General features: G+C 36.9%; 1 protein-coding gene across 1 annotated transcript in view; it reads right to left on the bottom strand.

Moving 5' to 3' along the window:
* PKHD1 (PKHD1 ciliary IPT domain containing fibrocystin/polyductin) overlaps positions 1–17,380 on the bottom strand; it is a 451,815-nt gene that overhangs the window by 127,713 nt on the left and 306,722 nt on the right. The window contains exons 55-56 of the mRNA XM_021691934.1: positions 1,635–1,789; positions 103–255 (exon numbers count right to left, since the gene is read on the bottom strand). Coding sequence (XP_021547609.1) covers positions 103–255; positions 1,635–1,789 — 308 coding nt within the window. The remainder of the gene's footprint in view (positions 1–102; positions 256–1,634; positions 1,790–17,380) is intronic.

Below are 17,380 nucleotides of genomic sequence, written 5' to 3'. Positions count from 1 at the left end.
CGTTTTGTTTTATAAATGAAAATTCTCACAGTTGGAATTTCTGAAAGTCCCAGATGAATAGGCTCCAATCGGTAATGCTTAGTAACTTAAAATTCCATTTACCTGAAAATTCCTCACTGCTGGATATTCTGAAGGACCCCACAAGTAGTCTCGCCCTGCATGATATATCAGGCTGGATTTGTATATTTCGGGTCAAAAGTCCAACCTCTGCAGCCAAACGAACGTATCGGCCATCCTCCATGACATGGACGCTTCCTGGGGCAATAGGAATTGGGCAAGAAAAAAAAAAAAACTTTAAAAACCTATTTCGGAAATTGCCAGCTGGGGACCCAGAGAACCTGACAAATGAAAACACTCCTTTCCCCTCGGAAGTCCTACCAACATTAAGGTTGCTTTTCCTCAGGCATTCTCCACAAATGTCAGCTGAGAAATGAAAAGCTCGTTCACATATCTCTCTTCGGGATCAGAGTGAGAGTGTTCGAGCAAGAATTCATTTCTCCTTAATAACTGTGGGTACTGGGACAAGGAAGTCAGGGCACACCTGTCCAATTAGTGGGGTCCCCAACCTCCTTCCTTAAATTCATTCATAGGTGTGAGACTTGAGTGTTTGGTTGTACATCGTCCGTGGACCTCCTCAAAGAGAGTGAAGAATCCCAGACTGACTGAGGCAGTAACCGAGCTAAAGCAGCAATGTATAGGAGTAAAGGGACAAAGAGCAGTGGCAGTGTCCTCTCATGATGGATCTTAAGCTCAGAATTGCCTGAAGGAGCCCCCTAAGGGACAGGAACGGAGTGCCCTGCTGGTCTGTTCCACTGAGCTCCATTTACACTGCACTTTGCATCTCCTGCTGGAGATTTCTCCACTTTTTAAAAAAGAAATCATCCTTGGAACTATGATTTAGAAATAGCTTTAGACATAATCCTGCTGAATACATGTATGTTCCTCTCCCATATCAGAGACAAAAAGATATTCCCTAACCCCTCTATTTCCATGTTTTATTACTTATTAGAGTTCTTGGATTAAACATATTACTTGGACTGAACCTGGAACCTCATGGCTATTTATAATTTATGTGCAAAGTATTTGAACTGTGCATAATGTATAAAAATATTTACACTTTTTTTGTGAAAAAGATATTTGGCTTTTTATCTTTTTTTCTTTTTAATAGTAGTAGTAGTCAGTACATAAAGTGTCAGGAAGGACACATTCCTGAGTATGGAGAAAGAAAACATTATTTACAATAACTGTCGAATTCTAAGTGATTGTATGATTCAGTGTGTCAAGAAATGAACTGGAAATTCAGCTCCCCTGAGGTTTATTCTGGCTTAGCCATGGAAATGCCCAGTGACCTTGAACAACATGCTTAACCTTTCTGCTTGCTTCTAGACTTGCCATTATATATAAAAAGTAAAAGAACAAAACAAAAAATTCCTTCACATCTAAGTATTCTTTAAAAGTTAAGCAATACAATTAATGAGGGAATAGAGGTAAAGCCTTCTAGGATGAGTCTAGGGAGCAGCAAAGTATTATCCATCCCCTCTGAATGGCCACTGGACACAAGATCCCCAGGCAGGTTGCCAAACACATTCTTCCTGGCTCATCCTTTTCCCTTCTCCAACAAACCAAAGCCTTACCAACATGCCGGTGTTTGAGCCGTTCATGGATCTTAACATGGTGAGCCTGGACTTCTTTCACAGTGAGGACCTCTGCTTCATGAGGCTCATAAGAAGAGGAGCTAAGGACGATTTTGTCATGGGGCCGCCAATCTACTGTATCCTCTACTATAATTCTGTAATAGCATAAAAATAGTATCAAGTCTACTGGCCATGCAATACAGATCACCTACTAACTCCAAAGAGGAAAGGAAATCCACTGCAACCACCAGTTCCCACCAGGGAGACTGACTTAGAAATAACAAATCAAGACAGAGAAAAAAGGCTTCTGTGAAATGTTTAATGTTCATGGAGTCAATGGTGTGGCTTACGTGTATACATCACAAGGATTGCAAAGAGATTCTGTAGCCATAAGTCCAAGGTAAACGAACAAGAAAGAGTAAAAGTTCCAGAGTTTACTCTATGCCAACTACCCATGGTTTCTTAGAGCAGGCATCTTCCTCCCTGATTGGGAAACAGCTTGTATAATAAACGTGTTTCGGAAGAAATTTTTTCTCACATTTTCTAAAGAACTGTTATGTCATTTTTTGGACAATTTATCATCATGTATTAAGGCTCCTACCTTCATGGTCAGACAGATATAATGTGGATCCTAGAGATGCCACTTACCAGCTCCGTGACCTCAAGAAGTCACTTTTCTGAGTTTCTCATCTTCCTCTTAAAAGTGCCAATATTGAAAGCTCCCTTCTGACATTCCCATGTTACTGTGGGGACTAATGGGATGCATTTCTTGAGTGTTGTGCTTCCACCACAATATGAAACAACGATGGTTTTGTTCATTTTCATTTTTTTAACTCACATTTAATAAAACCTCTGTTCAGTCTTTCACTGCCGCCTAGCTTTTCCTAGTGAATATGTCTGCTTTATTCTTCATTCACAGTCATTACCAACTTCAATGGCATAAGTTTATTTTAATAACCTGCCTCTTTTGCTAATGTCCACATTTTAGGAAGCTTTGACAAGAGAGTCTCCTCTACCCATAAATATTCACCCAGGCAACAAGTCCATGTGAAGGCTATTCCATCATGAAACATTTATTGATTGAACACTGGTAGGCACCAGACACTATAATAGGTGCTAGAGGCGTAAGGGTAAATAAAACATATGTCATTTGCATTTTTAAAAATGACAACTTAGATTTTGACTAGTAGACAGCCTTAAAGAGTTTACTGCAAGGGAGGGGAAATACACACGTGTTTCTATATAATATTAACACCAAAAAAAAAACCCAAATAAATTACAGGGGATCGTTTGTGGGTCAATGGTACGAGTCTGCTATGAACCAAAGATCATAACTAATTCAAGTCTGTACACCTGAGCTTAGACAGAGAGAGTCACAGAAAAAAAGACTACTGTCAATTGCTATAATTTTAATGAAAGAATTTAGTCTTACCTTTGTTCCTGATTTGTAGTGACATCCTAGTTACAGAATATTAAAGCAACTGCTAGTTTTTTTTTTTTTTAAAGATTTTATTTATTTTTTTGACAGAGAGAGACAGCGAGAGAGGGAACACAAGCAGGGGCAGTGGGAGAGGGAGAAGCAGCCTTCCTGCGAAGCAGGGAGCCCAATGCGGGGCTCGATCCCAGGACTCTGGGATCATGACCTGGGCTGAAGGCAGACGCTTAACGACTGAGCCACCCAGGTGCCCCGCAACTGCTAGTTTTTAAAAGCAAAGTAACTAAACTCCAAGAAAGGAAACAACAAAGCTCAAGACTAGATCATTGAATGGAGCCAGAGGTTGGATCAGGACAAAGGAAGACTCCTGATTAAATCCAGGTTCTTTCCACTAAATAACATTGCCTCACCTGTCTGACTCATAGTCCTTCCCCAGCTAAATGGTAATAAAAAGCAATACTGGGGTGCCTGGGTGGCTCAGTCAGTTAGGCGTCTGACTTTGGCTCAGGTCGTGATCTCCGGGTCCTGGGATCCAGCCCAGCATGGGGCTCTGCTCTTAGCAGGGAGTCTGCTTCTCCCTCTCCCTCTGCCCCTCCCCTCTGCTTATGCTCTCTCTCTCAAATAAATAAATAAAATCTTAAAAAAAACAATACGCCCACATCTCAGAATGATATCAAGATAATCCACAAAATTATGAAGAGTCTGTGAACCATACAATGGAATACTATGCAGTCATTTAAAAAGTGTATTGTAGCAGAGCATGAATTATAAGACATTTTGTTCATGATGTTTGGATTGAAAAAATCAGAATATAAAACAATATGCCCAATTTGTTTTTTAAATAAAAACAATCCATGCAGAGAAAACAGAAGACAGGAAAGATGCACAGTAAAATGTTAGTCCACCTATGGATGGTGAGTTTATTAGTGATTTTCCCTTAAACCTAAATTTTCTAACTTAACAGAAAAAAAAAATACTTTTTTTAAAAAGAAAATAAGGCTATGGATAAAAAGTCACACCAGAGTCAATTAGCAGCACAAATGAAACTGATCCTTTCCTTCATAGTCAGTATTATCTAGATAATCTTTTATTATTACCCATACTGCTGAATAAAGTTCTTCAGACGATAGGCACTATAATGTCCTGAAAAGTTTCTTATGAAATGAGTTGAAACTCATTTCTTGTGGACACGGGGGATTTTTACTGCAGTGACTTTGAGATCGACGCTGACCTCTGGACCATTGGCCACAGGGTAGTCTCCCCACAGGAAACAGTACAGCGCTGCCATGAGCTGTTTCTCCCAGAGACAGCCTGTGAGGCATGACGAGGGCCCACACCTGCTCCTAGGGACTTCCAGAGAGCTCCGCCCAGGCCTAAAAAGAGCCCCTGACCCTGTGTTGGGTGGGGCACTAGGGCCCCTCCGTCTCTGTCTTAGGAGGCCTGCCCTATATTCCCTCCTGCAAGGCCCACCTTGATGGGGCCAGAGTCTGCGTAGACAACCATCCCCAGCTAGTCAGCTTCTGCTGGGACCGGCTCCATCCTCCACCCCAATGGCCCCGACTACAGCTGCAGCTTGTACTTGTGAACACTGGGAGTAGGCATGTGCAATGTTGGTAGAAGATAGAGCCCACCCTGCCTGCTTGCCTGTCCCAGACTTTTTTTTTTTTAGAAAGAAGTCCATGTTCTTCAATGTTGTACAAAAAAGAATGGGTAGACCCAAAAGTAAATTAAACATTATCACATTTATTTATACCACTATCTAGTTCTTCATATTAATTTTACTATTCAAACAAAAGAAAATAGGTAGCAATTTAGGGATAAGAGAAAGAGATAAAAACCAAAAGATTCTTTTTGACCATGTTTATCCTACATTGTGTCTACACCGAGTGCTCACAGAGATGGCTTCTTTTTACTTCGCTGTACAGGAATTCTGTTGTATATAAAACTGAACCTGCTCAGAAGCTGAGGGACACTAGAAATGATGGGTCCATCTCCTGGTGCACTGTCATACAATTCAAACAACGGTGCAGCTACCAGCTTGTAATTTTTAGGGACTGCAAACAAGGCAGTGTATGGTATGATAAGGATAGATGCATGTCATCGTACATTTGTCAAAACCCACAGAATGTACAACTCAAAAAGTGAATCCTAATGTAAACTGAAATGAATTAAACTTCATTCCCTAACTTCCTTAAATAAGGGTTCTGCCCCAGCCAGATGAATCTGCTCACTCTCCCAAGAAATAGCTATGTGCTTCTCACCCATCACTTAAAATATCATTGTCCTTACTCTGCCCTTCAGTCCACTCATTCTTAAAAACTGAATGAAGTTCCTTTGCCTTCAAGAAATCTTCCCATGGGGGTCCCTTCCCCACTGAACACCCAACCCCCACCTCTGTTCCACCCAATTTTGACATCATAGATACCACTGCCTTGCAATTGATTTTGTATTCTTGCTTTCTGTGGCCATTCAACTTTGATACTGTTAGATAATATTCAATAAAAATATGGCTACCTAGCTATATAAACACTGCAGCACATAGCAATGTTCTTGACAAAAAGAAAAAAAAACTATTGAAATCATTAGCCTGAGTTTTATATGAAAAATATAAATGAACTTAAGCTGACCTTTTCTATTGAGTCTTCTGAAACTTTGCAGGTTCATGAAAATTAATCTCTCTCCTATACTCCTGAAGCCTTGGGAATCCCTATGTCACAAGGACAGTATACATATGGCAAAGGAGTATGGCCCCTTCCACTTCTGTGTCCAAAGAGCAATAGTGGTAACTTCTAAGAAAGTCATGGTCCCCGTTATCAAGAACTTAGATGGTTCTGTAGGTCAAGTATCAGTTTTCCTTCAATTCCAGCATCCACTCTTTCCACTCACAGTCTTCTATTACTTGGTTACCCTTCAACCATTTCAAGAAATCCTATCTTCAGGACTGCTTGAAGCCCAACTGTCTGCTTAGTACTAATAAGAGTCCTATAGCTACAGGGGAGAGGATAGACCTTTTTGTTCTGAGCAAAACACACCTAAAACAATAAATCAACAAAAAAATTAAAAGAGTTGTTTGCAACATAACTGGACCTAAATGAAAACCATATGAAAAGAGAGAGGAAACTATGAATAATCGCTGCAGAAGTCTCCCAAAAGAAAACCTTTAAAAATATATAAACAAGATGTCAGCACAGTTTTCTTTATTTTGGCACTAACATTTTATCTAGTTTGGAGAAAATATAATACTTTTGGTCAAAAGAACATAATTACGAAAAAGGAAAAAAATGTATGCTTCCTGACTTGATTTTAAAGTTTTTACAACCATGCATAAGGCATCCATATATAAACACCTACCACTTAAATGGATTTGTTAACTAAACACTGGGGGGTCTTAATGATGATGGCTGCATTTGACCACAGGCTCAGAGTGTCCAGAGTCCAAGATGTTTTCTTCCCAGCAATAGGGATAGCCATAGATTTCTGAATTCTACTAACACTGAAGGTTTGTTTTTAAATTTCAGTTTAATTTCTTTTTTTTTCATTTTTTTCAGTGCCATTGAAAGGTACTGTGGATCCTCAGCCTGCATTGGATTATGCGAGGTACTGAAGAAAGGGAATGGCTTTGGCACGATACCAACGCTGATGATGGTAATAAGAAGAGTTACCATAAATGTCAGCTATTTGTCTACCTGGCCTCCTTTCTCCTTTTTTTCCAAGAAATCCACCATATCGTTTCTTTTTTTCTTTTTTTTAAGATTTTATTTTTATTTACTTGAGAGAGAGAGAGCAAGAGTAGGGGGTGGGAGAGCGGCAGGCAGAGGGAGAAGCAGACTCCCCACTGAGCAAGGAGCCCAAAGCAGGGCTCCAACCCGGGACGCTGGGATCATGACCTGAGCCGAAGGCAGATGCTTAACCTACTGAGCCCCCCAGGTACCCCTCACCACACCTTTTCTGAGAACTGCTCTGCTTAACCACCATCCTAATTCTGTGTCCTAGTGAACACTGCTGATTATAGTCCCACAAACCCTTCGCGAAAGGGTAGGCGAGGGATCCAACCAGCCTTTGTCTGTGAAAATCCTTCCCTTGGACTTCATTGTATCAGCTTTATTGAGATGTAATTGACAAATAAATTTAAGATTTTTAAAGCGCACAATGTGCCGATTTGATCTACGTAGACGCTATGAAAAGATTGCCCTCATCGAGTTAACTGACACATCCAACACCTCACACATTGACTTTTTGGGCGTGGGAACATTTAAGTTCTACTGTCAGCAAATTCCAGTGATCCAATACATTGCTATCAATGACAGCCGCCTGGACTTTTGAACTGAAACTAAGGAGAGAGAAAAATTTACTCTCTGGTGGTAAAGCTAGGAAAAGCCTGACAGGTCTGGGTACACTTGTACCCTAGAGCATGTAGAAAATTTTTCTTCCATAGATGCTAATGAGGTCGAAATAGAGAAATAAGAGAGGTTGGGGGAGGGCCTGCCACAATTTCCCAAATGGATTGAGAAAGGCTACTTTTACTTATTTTTACTATAACCACAATAACTAGCACGTCTTGAGGCTCACTTTGTGTTAGAAACTGGGCTAAGCACTTTATATACATTAATTCACTTAATCCCTCTAACTACTCTATTAGCCAGCCATTTTATTCTTGTATCACAGAATAAGAACGTGAGGGTCAGAAAGAGTAGTTTGCTCAAAATTACACATTTAGCTAATTGCACATTTAGCATTATTACAGTTCTGCTTTCCCTCAAAGTTTAAGCTTGTTTTCATTGTAGCATACTATTTCCATCCTATGTTCCTACCACATGTGCCTTTTCCCAGCATAGAGACAATAGCCAATCTGAGATTAGAACCCACTCGTTCACTGGACCAAACAGAATCATCTTCTTTTGGGGGCTACTTACATGATCCTGAACTCCTGCCAATAAATGAATAAGGCTGCCAACTCTACTATAAACAAAATTGTTATAGTAGAATAATGAAATCCGAGTAATAAGCAAAATATAGTGGTTTTTAAAAATAAATGTAAGATTCTCATTTATTAGATGATATACCACTGAATCAAGAGGCTTGATAAGTTCTGATTTCCAGAAAAGACACATCCATTCAAGGTAGCAGGCATTTATTAGAAGTCTTCTTGGTGTTCTGCTGTGTACTAGGTGCTAAGTAATAGACACAATCAATAAAAAACAGTATTTTCCTGCCCCTGTAGAAGCCACTTGGAGGAACAGGACATAGACACCTTAAGTAGCTTAGGATCCGCCACCAGGCAGCATATTTTTATTAACATCATAAATCAGAAAACCACATTCTATAATTCAGATGGTGAGAAAATCAGTGTGTGCTGGAGGGGAGATTAAACGTCCTGTGGAAGATGTGGTAGATTCTCAGGATAAGCAGGGAGTGTCAAGGCAAGAGGAGACCGAAGAGCACTGTGCACCTCCTTATTTTACTTATCAAGTATTTAGGGAGACTCGTAAAAATAATTGTTCTGGACACTCATGTCTGAAGTGGGAATGTGTCGGAAAGGAGAACAAGAAGTATCCAAACAAAGTACAGCCAAAGAACACGAGACGGCAGAATAGATGACATTAGCGATGATGTCAGCGCAGAAGGCCAGGGTCCTGGGGCAAGGTTGAGGTGAAAAATGATTCGTTGTTTAGTTCAGTTATTTCCTTATAAATACCAGAGTAAGTTAGTATATCACAGAAGAAACATAGACAACAACAGGACAAAGGGACTGGATAAGGCTCTCTACACTTTCTTTCTTTAAAAAGTAAGTGAGAAAAGGAATAAGAAAAAATGGGAGACCTTTTGAGGAAGTTTCCCTGTAAACCTACTCTTCCCCCATTTCCTCTTCTCAGTAAACCAGAGCACTCCTCACCCAGTTGCCCAGGTTAAAAGTTTTATGGTAATCCCAATTCTTCTCTTTTTCTTCTACCCAGCCCATCAGCACCCCATGTTTCCTCTGTCTTCAATATGTACTTCACCATTCCATCCTCCTCCTTCACTACCATCCTAATATGGGCCACCAGCATGTGTCACTTGTAATGTTAGTTCACTGTCCTAACAGTCTCTCTGCTTCTATCCTTGTCCCCACCAACAGTCAACTCTTCACACAGCATGAACCAGATTACAACATGAATTGGACCCTGTCCCTGCCCTGTTTAAAATCTTGCAATAACCAGGATAAAACCTAAAACCTTTACATAGGATTGATTAAGTAACCACTTAACTTCAAAGAACACATGGTCACCCTTACATGACAGTAAGACCTCTACTTAATACTTACAATGGGTAAAAAGCCAATTTCTTTAAATCTAAGTATAAATCTCACTATAACTTCTCTAGACTTACCTGAAGTCTAAAAAATCCAATATGTTGTTCATCAGTCTCCTCCAAAGTCAACTGAAGCAGAGCGACAGTGAAGAGTAACTTAACTTAGAGATAAATTTATATTATAATGTAGAACAAAAGAAAATGATATTGTTTCAAATACCTTGCTAAGCCTACTTTTATCGGTGGTATGAGGAATAAGTCTAAGTTTATAAACTTAACAAGAAATTTTTCCTCTGAAGATTTCACTTCAATGTTCTTCATAAAATAAATCAATTAAACACAAATAAATTCAGATATGTAATTCTGTTGGCAAAAATCCATAAGGAGGTCTGAGTAAAATCTGTCCCCATAACAATGCGTTAGAAAGACTTATTAAACTGACTTTTAACATAAAGAAGACCATAGATCAGTGTTTAAAGAAATGGTTTGAATAAGGTCTGTACTTCAGTTAATACTAGACTAATATCGATTTGCTAGATTTTATCATGTTTAGGTTATGAAATATATCATCAGAGAATGCTGAGTGAAGGGTACATAAGAACTCTACTATTTTTGCAACTTCTTGTGAGGTTTCAATTATTTCACATTTTTTAAAAGGTTAAAAAAAGGAAGGCTTTCCATAAAATGGATTCACTATGGTAATTACTTATCAATCATATAAACTCATTAAAAACTCCTCATCAGGACTCATACTAAGAAATTTTGTTCTTAATATTTTTATTATATAGAACACTAGAACATAAGCAATGGAATCAGACAAACCATAATTAAAAAAAAAAAAAAGTCAGCCCTAGAAACTCCTAGCTTTATAAACTTGGAAATTTTACTCAACTTTTCTATCCTCAGTTTTTGTATCTGTGAACGCAGATCATAATACCTAACATAGCACTGAGAGATTTAAATGAGATAATGTATGTAAAATGCCTGGTAGATGCTTGACAGAGTAAACCCACATGATAAGAGCTCAATAAATAATAGCTAGTTACTCTAGATAGTTTTCATTCATAAAATTGAATTTCTTTTGAAAGAGCCAATTGCCCTGACTCTGAGTGAGGTTTTTAACACATTCTTTAAAGAAAAATCCATTCATATGGCTCTTGCCAAATTCCATCCTGCTAGCCTTATAATTAAAGTTCCATATTTATCCCTGTTTGAACTGCCTACTTCACAAATCCATATGGGTTTCAGGCACTTCAAAGTCAACATGACCAAATCTGAACTCATAATCTTTTTCCCCAAAATTCCGTCCTCTTTTAGTGAATGGCACCACCGTCTGTCTCTGCAATCCAGAAACTAAGAGTGCCTCACATCCAATACATCTTATAGACTTGTATCTCCCGTCTCTACATCTGCCCACTTCTCTCCATCGGCACTTCAGCTCCTGACTACAAGTTATGCTATCTCTTGCTTGGACTTCCTAAGCGGTGTCCCTAGATCCATTTTTGACTCCTCTGTTGTCTGCATTGTACCTAGAATGATTTTTTTTTTTTTTTTTTTACATATAGGAATGTGATCACAAGCTCTACCTCCCATCTATATTATCCTCTTAAAAACTAAAAATAGTTACACAGTGCTCCTGGAGGGTAAAAACTAAACTTGTTATATTGCCAGTGAATATACCCTGACCACTAACTACTCCTGGGAACCCTATTGTGTTGGGTCCCTGTTCACCAGGTCAGCCAACCTGGCCTTCCTCCAAGCCCCTCATGTTGCCCAATCTTCCTCCCACCACAGAATCACCTCTTGGGCCTCTACTTCTCCATCATCTGTGCTGACTCTACCAACTTGGAAAGAATTAGACTGGCCCCAGTCTCATTTCCAGGCTCCAGTTTCATCCTCTTCCTGTGTTCTTGATCAGTGAAATTATCTACTTCCTGGATGACCACCTATCATGTTCTACCTGAGTCCTAAACTACATTTCTAATTGTCTTCTTGACATCTCCCCTTGGTGTCTCCAACTTAGCATGTCCCATCTGCCACCCTGACAAATCTGTTCCTTTTCCAGTCTTCCCATCTCAGTGCATGCTTCCACCATCCATCAGGTTGCTCAGTCAAAAAATCTGAAGCACGTCCCTCACCTCAACATTCAGTCCATTGGCATGTCCAGACAGTGCCACCTCCTCTCTCCATTCCCATTGCCTCCTCTATCGTCCTAGCCACCATGATATTTGGCCTCAACTGGCCTCCTAACTCATAGCCCAGCTTCTGCTTTTTTCTCCACCACTCATCATCTATATAGCAGCCAGAGTTGTTTTCAAAACATAAGTCAGAGTCTATCAACTGACCTCCGTAAACCCCTCAGTGATTTTCCCTCTGACCTCTCACACCTAAACAAGGTACCATGTGACCTGGCATCTACCGTATCATACCACTCTCCCCTTTGCTCACTCTGGTCCAGCTATAGTGACCTTCTGTCTGTCTCCCACTCCCCAAAGGCCACCCGAGAGACAATGCTGGACCAGATGTCCCTCCTTCATTGAGCACACTAGCGCATCTACATCAAATAGTGGGATGCCTCCTACCATTCAGATCTCAGCTCAAACTTTTCTTCCCCAGAGAGGTCTCCCCTGTCCCTTTAATCTAAAAGGGTACCCTGTACACTCCCCAACTGTTTTCGATTGTACCACACTGTTTATTTCCTTACTAGTGCATTTTATAATGTGCAACTATGTTGTTTATATTTCTGTATTAGCTTCTTTATTGTCTCTCTCTCCATGAAGATATAAACTCCCAGAGGACAGTGATCTCTTCAAATTTGCCTCTACATCTCCAAGGCTTACAGCCACACCTGGTACATAGTAAGCACCCACCAGATATTTGTTGAATGATTGAATGCTGTTTGCTCTTGCTGGAGTGCTCTTCCCCCCACCCCCCGACTCCACTTTGCTTAATTAAGGCCCACTCATTGTTTAGCTCTCACCTCTGAAATCACTCTTCAGGGAAGCCTTCTCTAACCTCCATTACTGCCTCAAGATCCCACATATTCATGTTTTCAGAATCCTATAAAGCCCTCCTTCATAGCATTTATCCCATATGTAATTTTACATTTACTTTATATTTATTTCATTAATGTCTGGGTACAGAGACGATGTCGATTTTTACTTGTGATTGTATTTCCAGATCATAACTCAATGTTTGACATAGGGTAAGAATTCACAAAAATTGTGTTGAAAGGTAATAACTACTCTATGAAGAAATTCTGTACATAGAGAAAAGCACACCAAAGCAGTAGCCAGCTATCATCTCTCCCACAGGGATCCTTGCTGTGCTGTATGTCCTTCCAGACATTTCTCTATCCACATATATGCATATACATAAATGTTATTTTAGTTTATTTACAAAACTAGGCTAATATATAATATTAGCCTGAATGCCCACTTCTCCTCCCCTTTGTCAACATGGAATTCAATCATCATCCCCTTTGGTAATTAAATATTTTAAAATAGTGCCTAATTTTGTTTTAATTAACATTTATTTCAGCTCTAGTAGGGAAGAACATTTTTCCATATGTTTATTAGTCAGATGTGTGTCTTCTCTTGTGGCTCATGTATTCAAACTCTTTAATGTTTGTTCTTCTAGTATGTTCATCTTGTTTCCTTTTTATTCCTAAGTATTCTTTACATATAAAAAATATTAGCCCTCCATCTGTACTATCAAAAATTGCAAATATTTTCCATTTTATCATCTGCCTTTGCACTTTGTAATTGGTATGCAAAAATATTAATTTTCTTACTGATTTTTTTATGTTGTCAAATCTATGACTTCTTGCTGTTATAGTTGTTGCATTTCTTATGATAAGAGAGGTCTTCCCTAATTTAATATTGCATAATATTTACTTAAATGTTCTTCATAATTTTATAGTTTTATTTTTTTACTTTTTTTTTGATTTACCTATAATTTTTTCAGAGTGAAGCATAATTTGAGAATCTAATTTTATAGTTTTCCAAAGTGTTTACCAATTACTCCAGCACAAGTCTGCAACTAATTTGAAATGCTAATTTATTTAAATTCTAAGTAATAATACATACCTGAGTCTATTGCTAGGCATTCTCTTCTGTTTTGGTGCCAACAGCAATAGGAAATTATTCACACTGAAGGTATATATATATATATATATATATATATATATATATATATATATATATATACACACACATATAGAATTTTTTTTTAAGATTTATTTATTTATTTGAGAGAGAGAGAAAGAGAAAGTGAGCGCATGAGTGGGAGGGACAGAGGAAGAGGAAGAGAGACTCTCAAGCAGACTCTGCACTGAGCTCCAAGCCAACATGGAACTTGATCCCAGGACTCTGGGACCATGACCTGAGCCGAAACCAAGAGTCAGACACTCAACTGACTGCACTACCCAGGTGCCCCAAGGTATATATTTTTCAAAAAGTAAGTGGTAATGTTGGCTATTTTCAAGTGTTTATTGTTCCAAAAGACTTAGAATTAGTGAATCAGATTTCAAATGCATATATTTGACTTGTTATTAAAGTTGCATTAGATTTGACATCTTTAAAATATTGAGCCTTTCTGTTGATGTTATGCATCACCATTTATTCTAATATCCTTTTATGCCTCTTACTAGTGTTTTATAGTTTTGTTTCCATTCCTCCTGTAATTTTTCTTGTTTATTTCTAAATATTCTAAATTAAAATTTAAATAGGATTTTACATTAAAATATTCAAAAGCTATTAATCTGTGCATTTACTGAATGAATGTAATGATAGTTCTTCAGATGATTCTCTAGTTCCTAAGACAAAATATATATAATCTACAAAAAACTGACAATTTGGATTCCTTTTAATAGTAACAACTAATGTATTTCTTTTCTTGACTCAATACATTGGCTAAAACTTTAATAATAATATTTAATGATTATTGTAATACACAGTAATTTTTAATGTCAGTTTTTCCATAAAATAGAAAGTTGTTTGTTTGAGAGGAATTTTTAATGATTTAATTTGTGTTATTATTTAAAGCAGTGATTCTCAACTAATGGCTAAACCACTCTATTAAGAAACATTGATTTAAAGGAATATCCTTAAAAAAATAAAATAAAGGAATATTTTTGTAGTCTTAATTTACTGTTTATTCCAAGAATGCAAGCTGAATTTTATTAAATGTGTTTCTGTTTTGTATCAAATTGATCATGTTCTTAGTCTTTATATATATTGCTTCGATAAATTATATTAAGGAATTATTTTAAACCATCCTTCTTTACTTGAATAAATCACACTCAACCATGATTTTTTTCCCTAACAAATAACTGGATTTCCTATGTTGTTGTTTTACTTAGGATTTTTTTTTTTTTTTGCATTTTATTTACATTTAGGTGTTGCCCCAGTTTTCTTTTTTGAGTTACCTTTAGCAGCTGTTTTAAAAATTATTTTATGAAAATAAATAAAAATAATAAATAAATAAAAAGTATTTTATGCTTGCTTCCTAAAATTAATTGAAAAGGTTCACATATTTTCTTATGCTATGGAGCAGATTATACAACATAAAAAGTGTCTGATATTTGGAAGAATATGCCATCAATTTATTTGAGCCAAATTTATTCTTGGGAACAAATCTTTGATAACTGCATGTTTTTTGCTATTATTGGTTTTTCAGTCATAGTCTTCTTTAACCAATTATGATAATTTATATTCCTACATATAATTTATTTTTATAAATTTCAGAATGGTACTCTATAGATATATACATTTTATTATAATTCTAATCTCTTTGGTATCTGTTACATTTGAATTCTCATTTCTGAGGTTACATATTATTTTCTTTGTATAATTAATGTCATTAAAGATTAAACCATTATCTCTAAAAAAATTTCAAGTCTACTAATTTCCTACTTTCTAATTCACCAATTTCTGCCTTTATCTTATACAAATTAATTTCATTAGACTTATTGGATATTTTGTTTCTGGTTTCTCAAATTGACAGTTTAGTTTGTTTATTTTTGTATTTTATTATTCAGCAATGAAAGCATTTAATGTGATGACATGTTGGCCACGACTCCTGCAATACTATTATTGCTATTTTTTTTTTCTAAAGATTTTATTTATTTATATGACAGAGAGAGAGATAGCGAGAGCAGGAACACAAGCAGGGGGAGTGGGAGAGCGAGAAGCAGGCTTCCTGCCGAGCAGGGAGCCCGATGTGGGACTCGATCCCAGGACCCTGGGATCATGACCTGAGCCGAAGGCAGACACTTAACAACTGAGCCACCCAGGTGCCCTATTATTGCTATTTTGCTAGCATTCTACCACTGGAGTTTTCATCTCCTCTCTGATACAAAAGTTATTTAAAAGAAAGTTTATTTTTTCTTTTCTGCTCTTTTATCTTGCAAGAGATTAAGATTATTGGTTAAGAGGTTTCTACCTTTACATGTATTTTATTGTGATCATATTCTACACCATTTCTGTTTACTAAAATTTGTTAAGGTTTTAATTATATTTATATTCTGGGGTAAATTATATTTATATTTTTTTGTATATATAAATTAAATTACCTTTATTACATTATTCAGATTTCTTCATGTTTTCTTTATAATTTTTAACCTAGTTTAAAAGTTAAAAACTGAAAGAGGGGGGCATCTGGGTGGCTCAGTCAGTTGAGCATCCAACTCTTGATTTTGGCTCAGGTCATGATCTCAGGGTCCTGGGATCGAGCCCCAGGCTTAGGATTCTCTCTCCCTCTCCCCCTCTGCCTTCCCCCACCTGTGGCTTTCTCTCACAAAAAAAAAAAAAAAAGAACTGAAAGAGGTAAGTAAATGTCTTTCATTACCATTTTTGTTTCTGTCAATTTCCTCATTTTTTTTTGAGATCTACTTTATATATTTCTTTATTACGTTATCTGGTATAAATTCCTGACTACTGGGGTCTCCCTGGAGACTGAAGTCTTTATTAATATAAAATATATTTATTTTACACACTTAATTTTTTCTTTTCTTATAATTTTGAATCTTTTGTTTTTGTTTCTATTTCAATAATTCATTTTATCTAATATTTAAATAATTTTTTTCTATATTGGTTTTATTTTCCTCTAGTAAAAAACGTTGTGATTGCCTGTTGATTTATTATCCAGTTTTTTCCTATGTGGGATCATTTTTAACAATCATATTTTCTTTATTTTTTTATTTTTATTTTTTTAAGAAAAGTATCTTTTTTATTTTTTTATTTTTATTTTTTTTATTATGTCCAATTAGGCAACATGCAGTACATCATTAGTTTTTGATGTAGTGTTCGATTATTCATTAGTTGGGTATTTTCTTTTTATAACTGGAAGATTTATTCTTACTTTCTTACTTCTGTTGTTTCTTTATACATTTTTTGTTGCTTTAATTCTCTTACTATTTAATTTTCTTCTCTTTTTGTATTTTACTACTTATTTTATGGTTTCTTTCATTCTCTTTTCTCTTTGGTGATTTGGAAGGTATATATCCTATTTTAAATTCTGCTAGAACAGACTGACTTGTATTTACTTCATATGGCATTCATGTCCCATCGTCAGTTTCCTATGGCCACAGTCCCAGGTTGTAAACCCGGAGTTTTATCTGAGAATTATGACCTGTGATGGTTAGTTTATGTGTCAACTTAGCTATGCTGTATTGCCCAGTTATCCTATCAAATGTTAATGTAGGTGTTTCTTCAAAGGTGTTCTGTAAATGTCATTAACATCTATAATAAATTGACCTTAAGTAAAGATTACCCTCAATAATGTGGGTGGGCCTCAGCAATCAGTTGGAAGGCCTTAAAAGCAAAATCAAAGTTTCCCTGAAGAAAAAGAAATTCTGCCTCAAGACAAAGTTCAAGACTTTGCAGACTCCCAACCTGCCCTACAAATTTTGAACTTACCAGCCCTAAGAATATAAGCCAATTCCTTGAAATACATCTCTTTATATATACTATTATATATACTACATATTATACATATGCATACACACAAAACCTATGAGTTA

This window comes from Neomonachus schauinslandi, chromosome 8, assembly GCF_002201575.2.
Source record: "Neomonachus schauinslandi chromosome 8, ASM220157v2, whole genome shotgun sequence".
In the NCBI taxonomy this organism is placed as follows: domain Eukaryota; kingdom Metazoa; phylum Chordata; class Mammalia; order Carnivora; family Phocidae; genus Neomonachus; species Neomonachus schauinslandi.
Note: the sequence above shows the minus strand (reverse complement) of the source record. Positions and strands in the feature narration are given on the sequence as shown.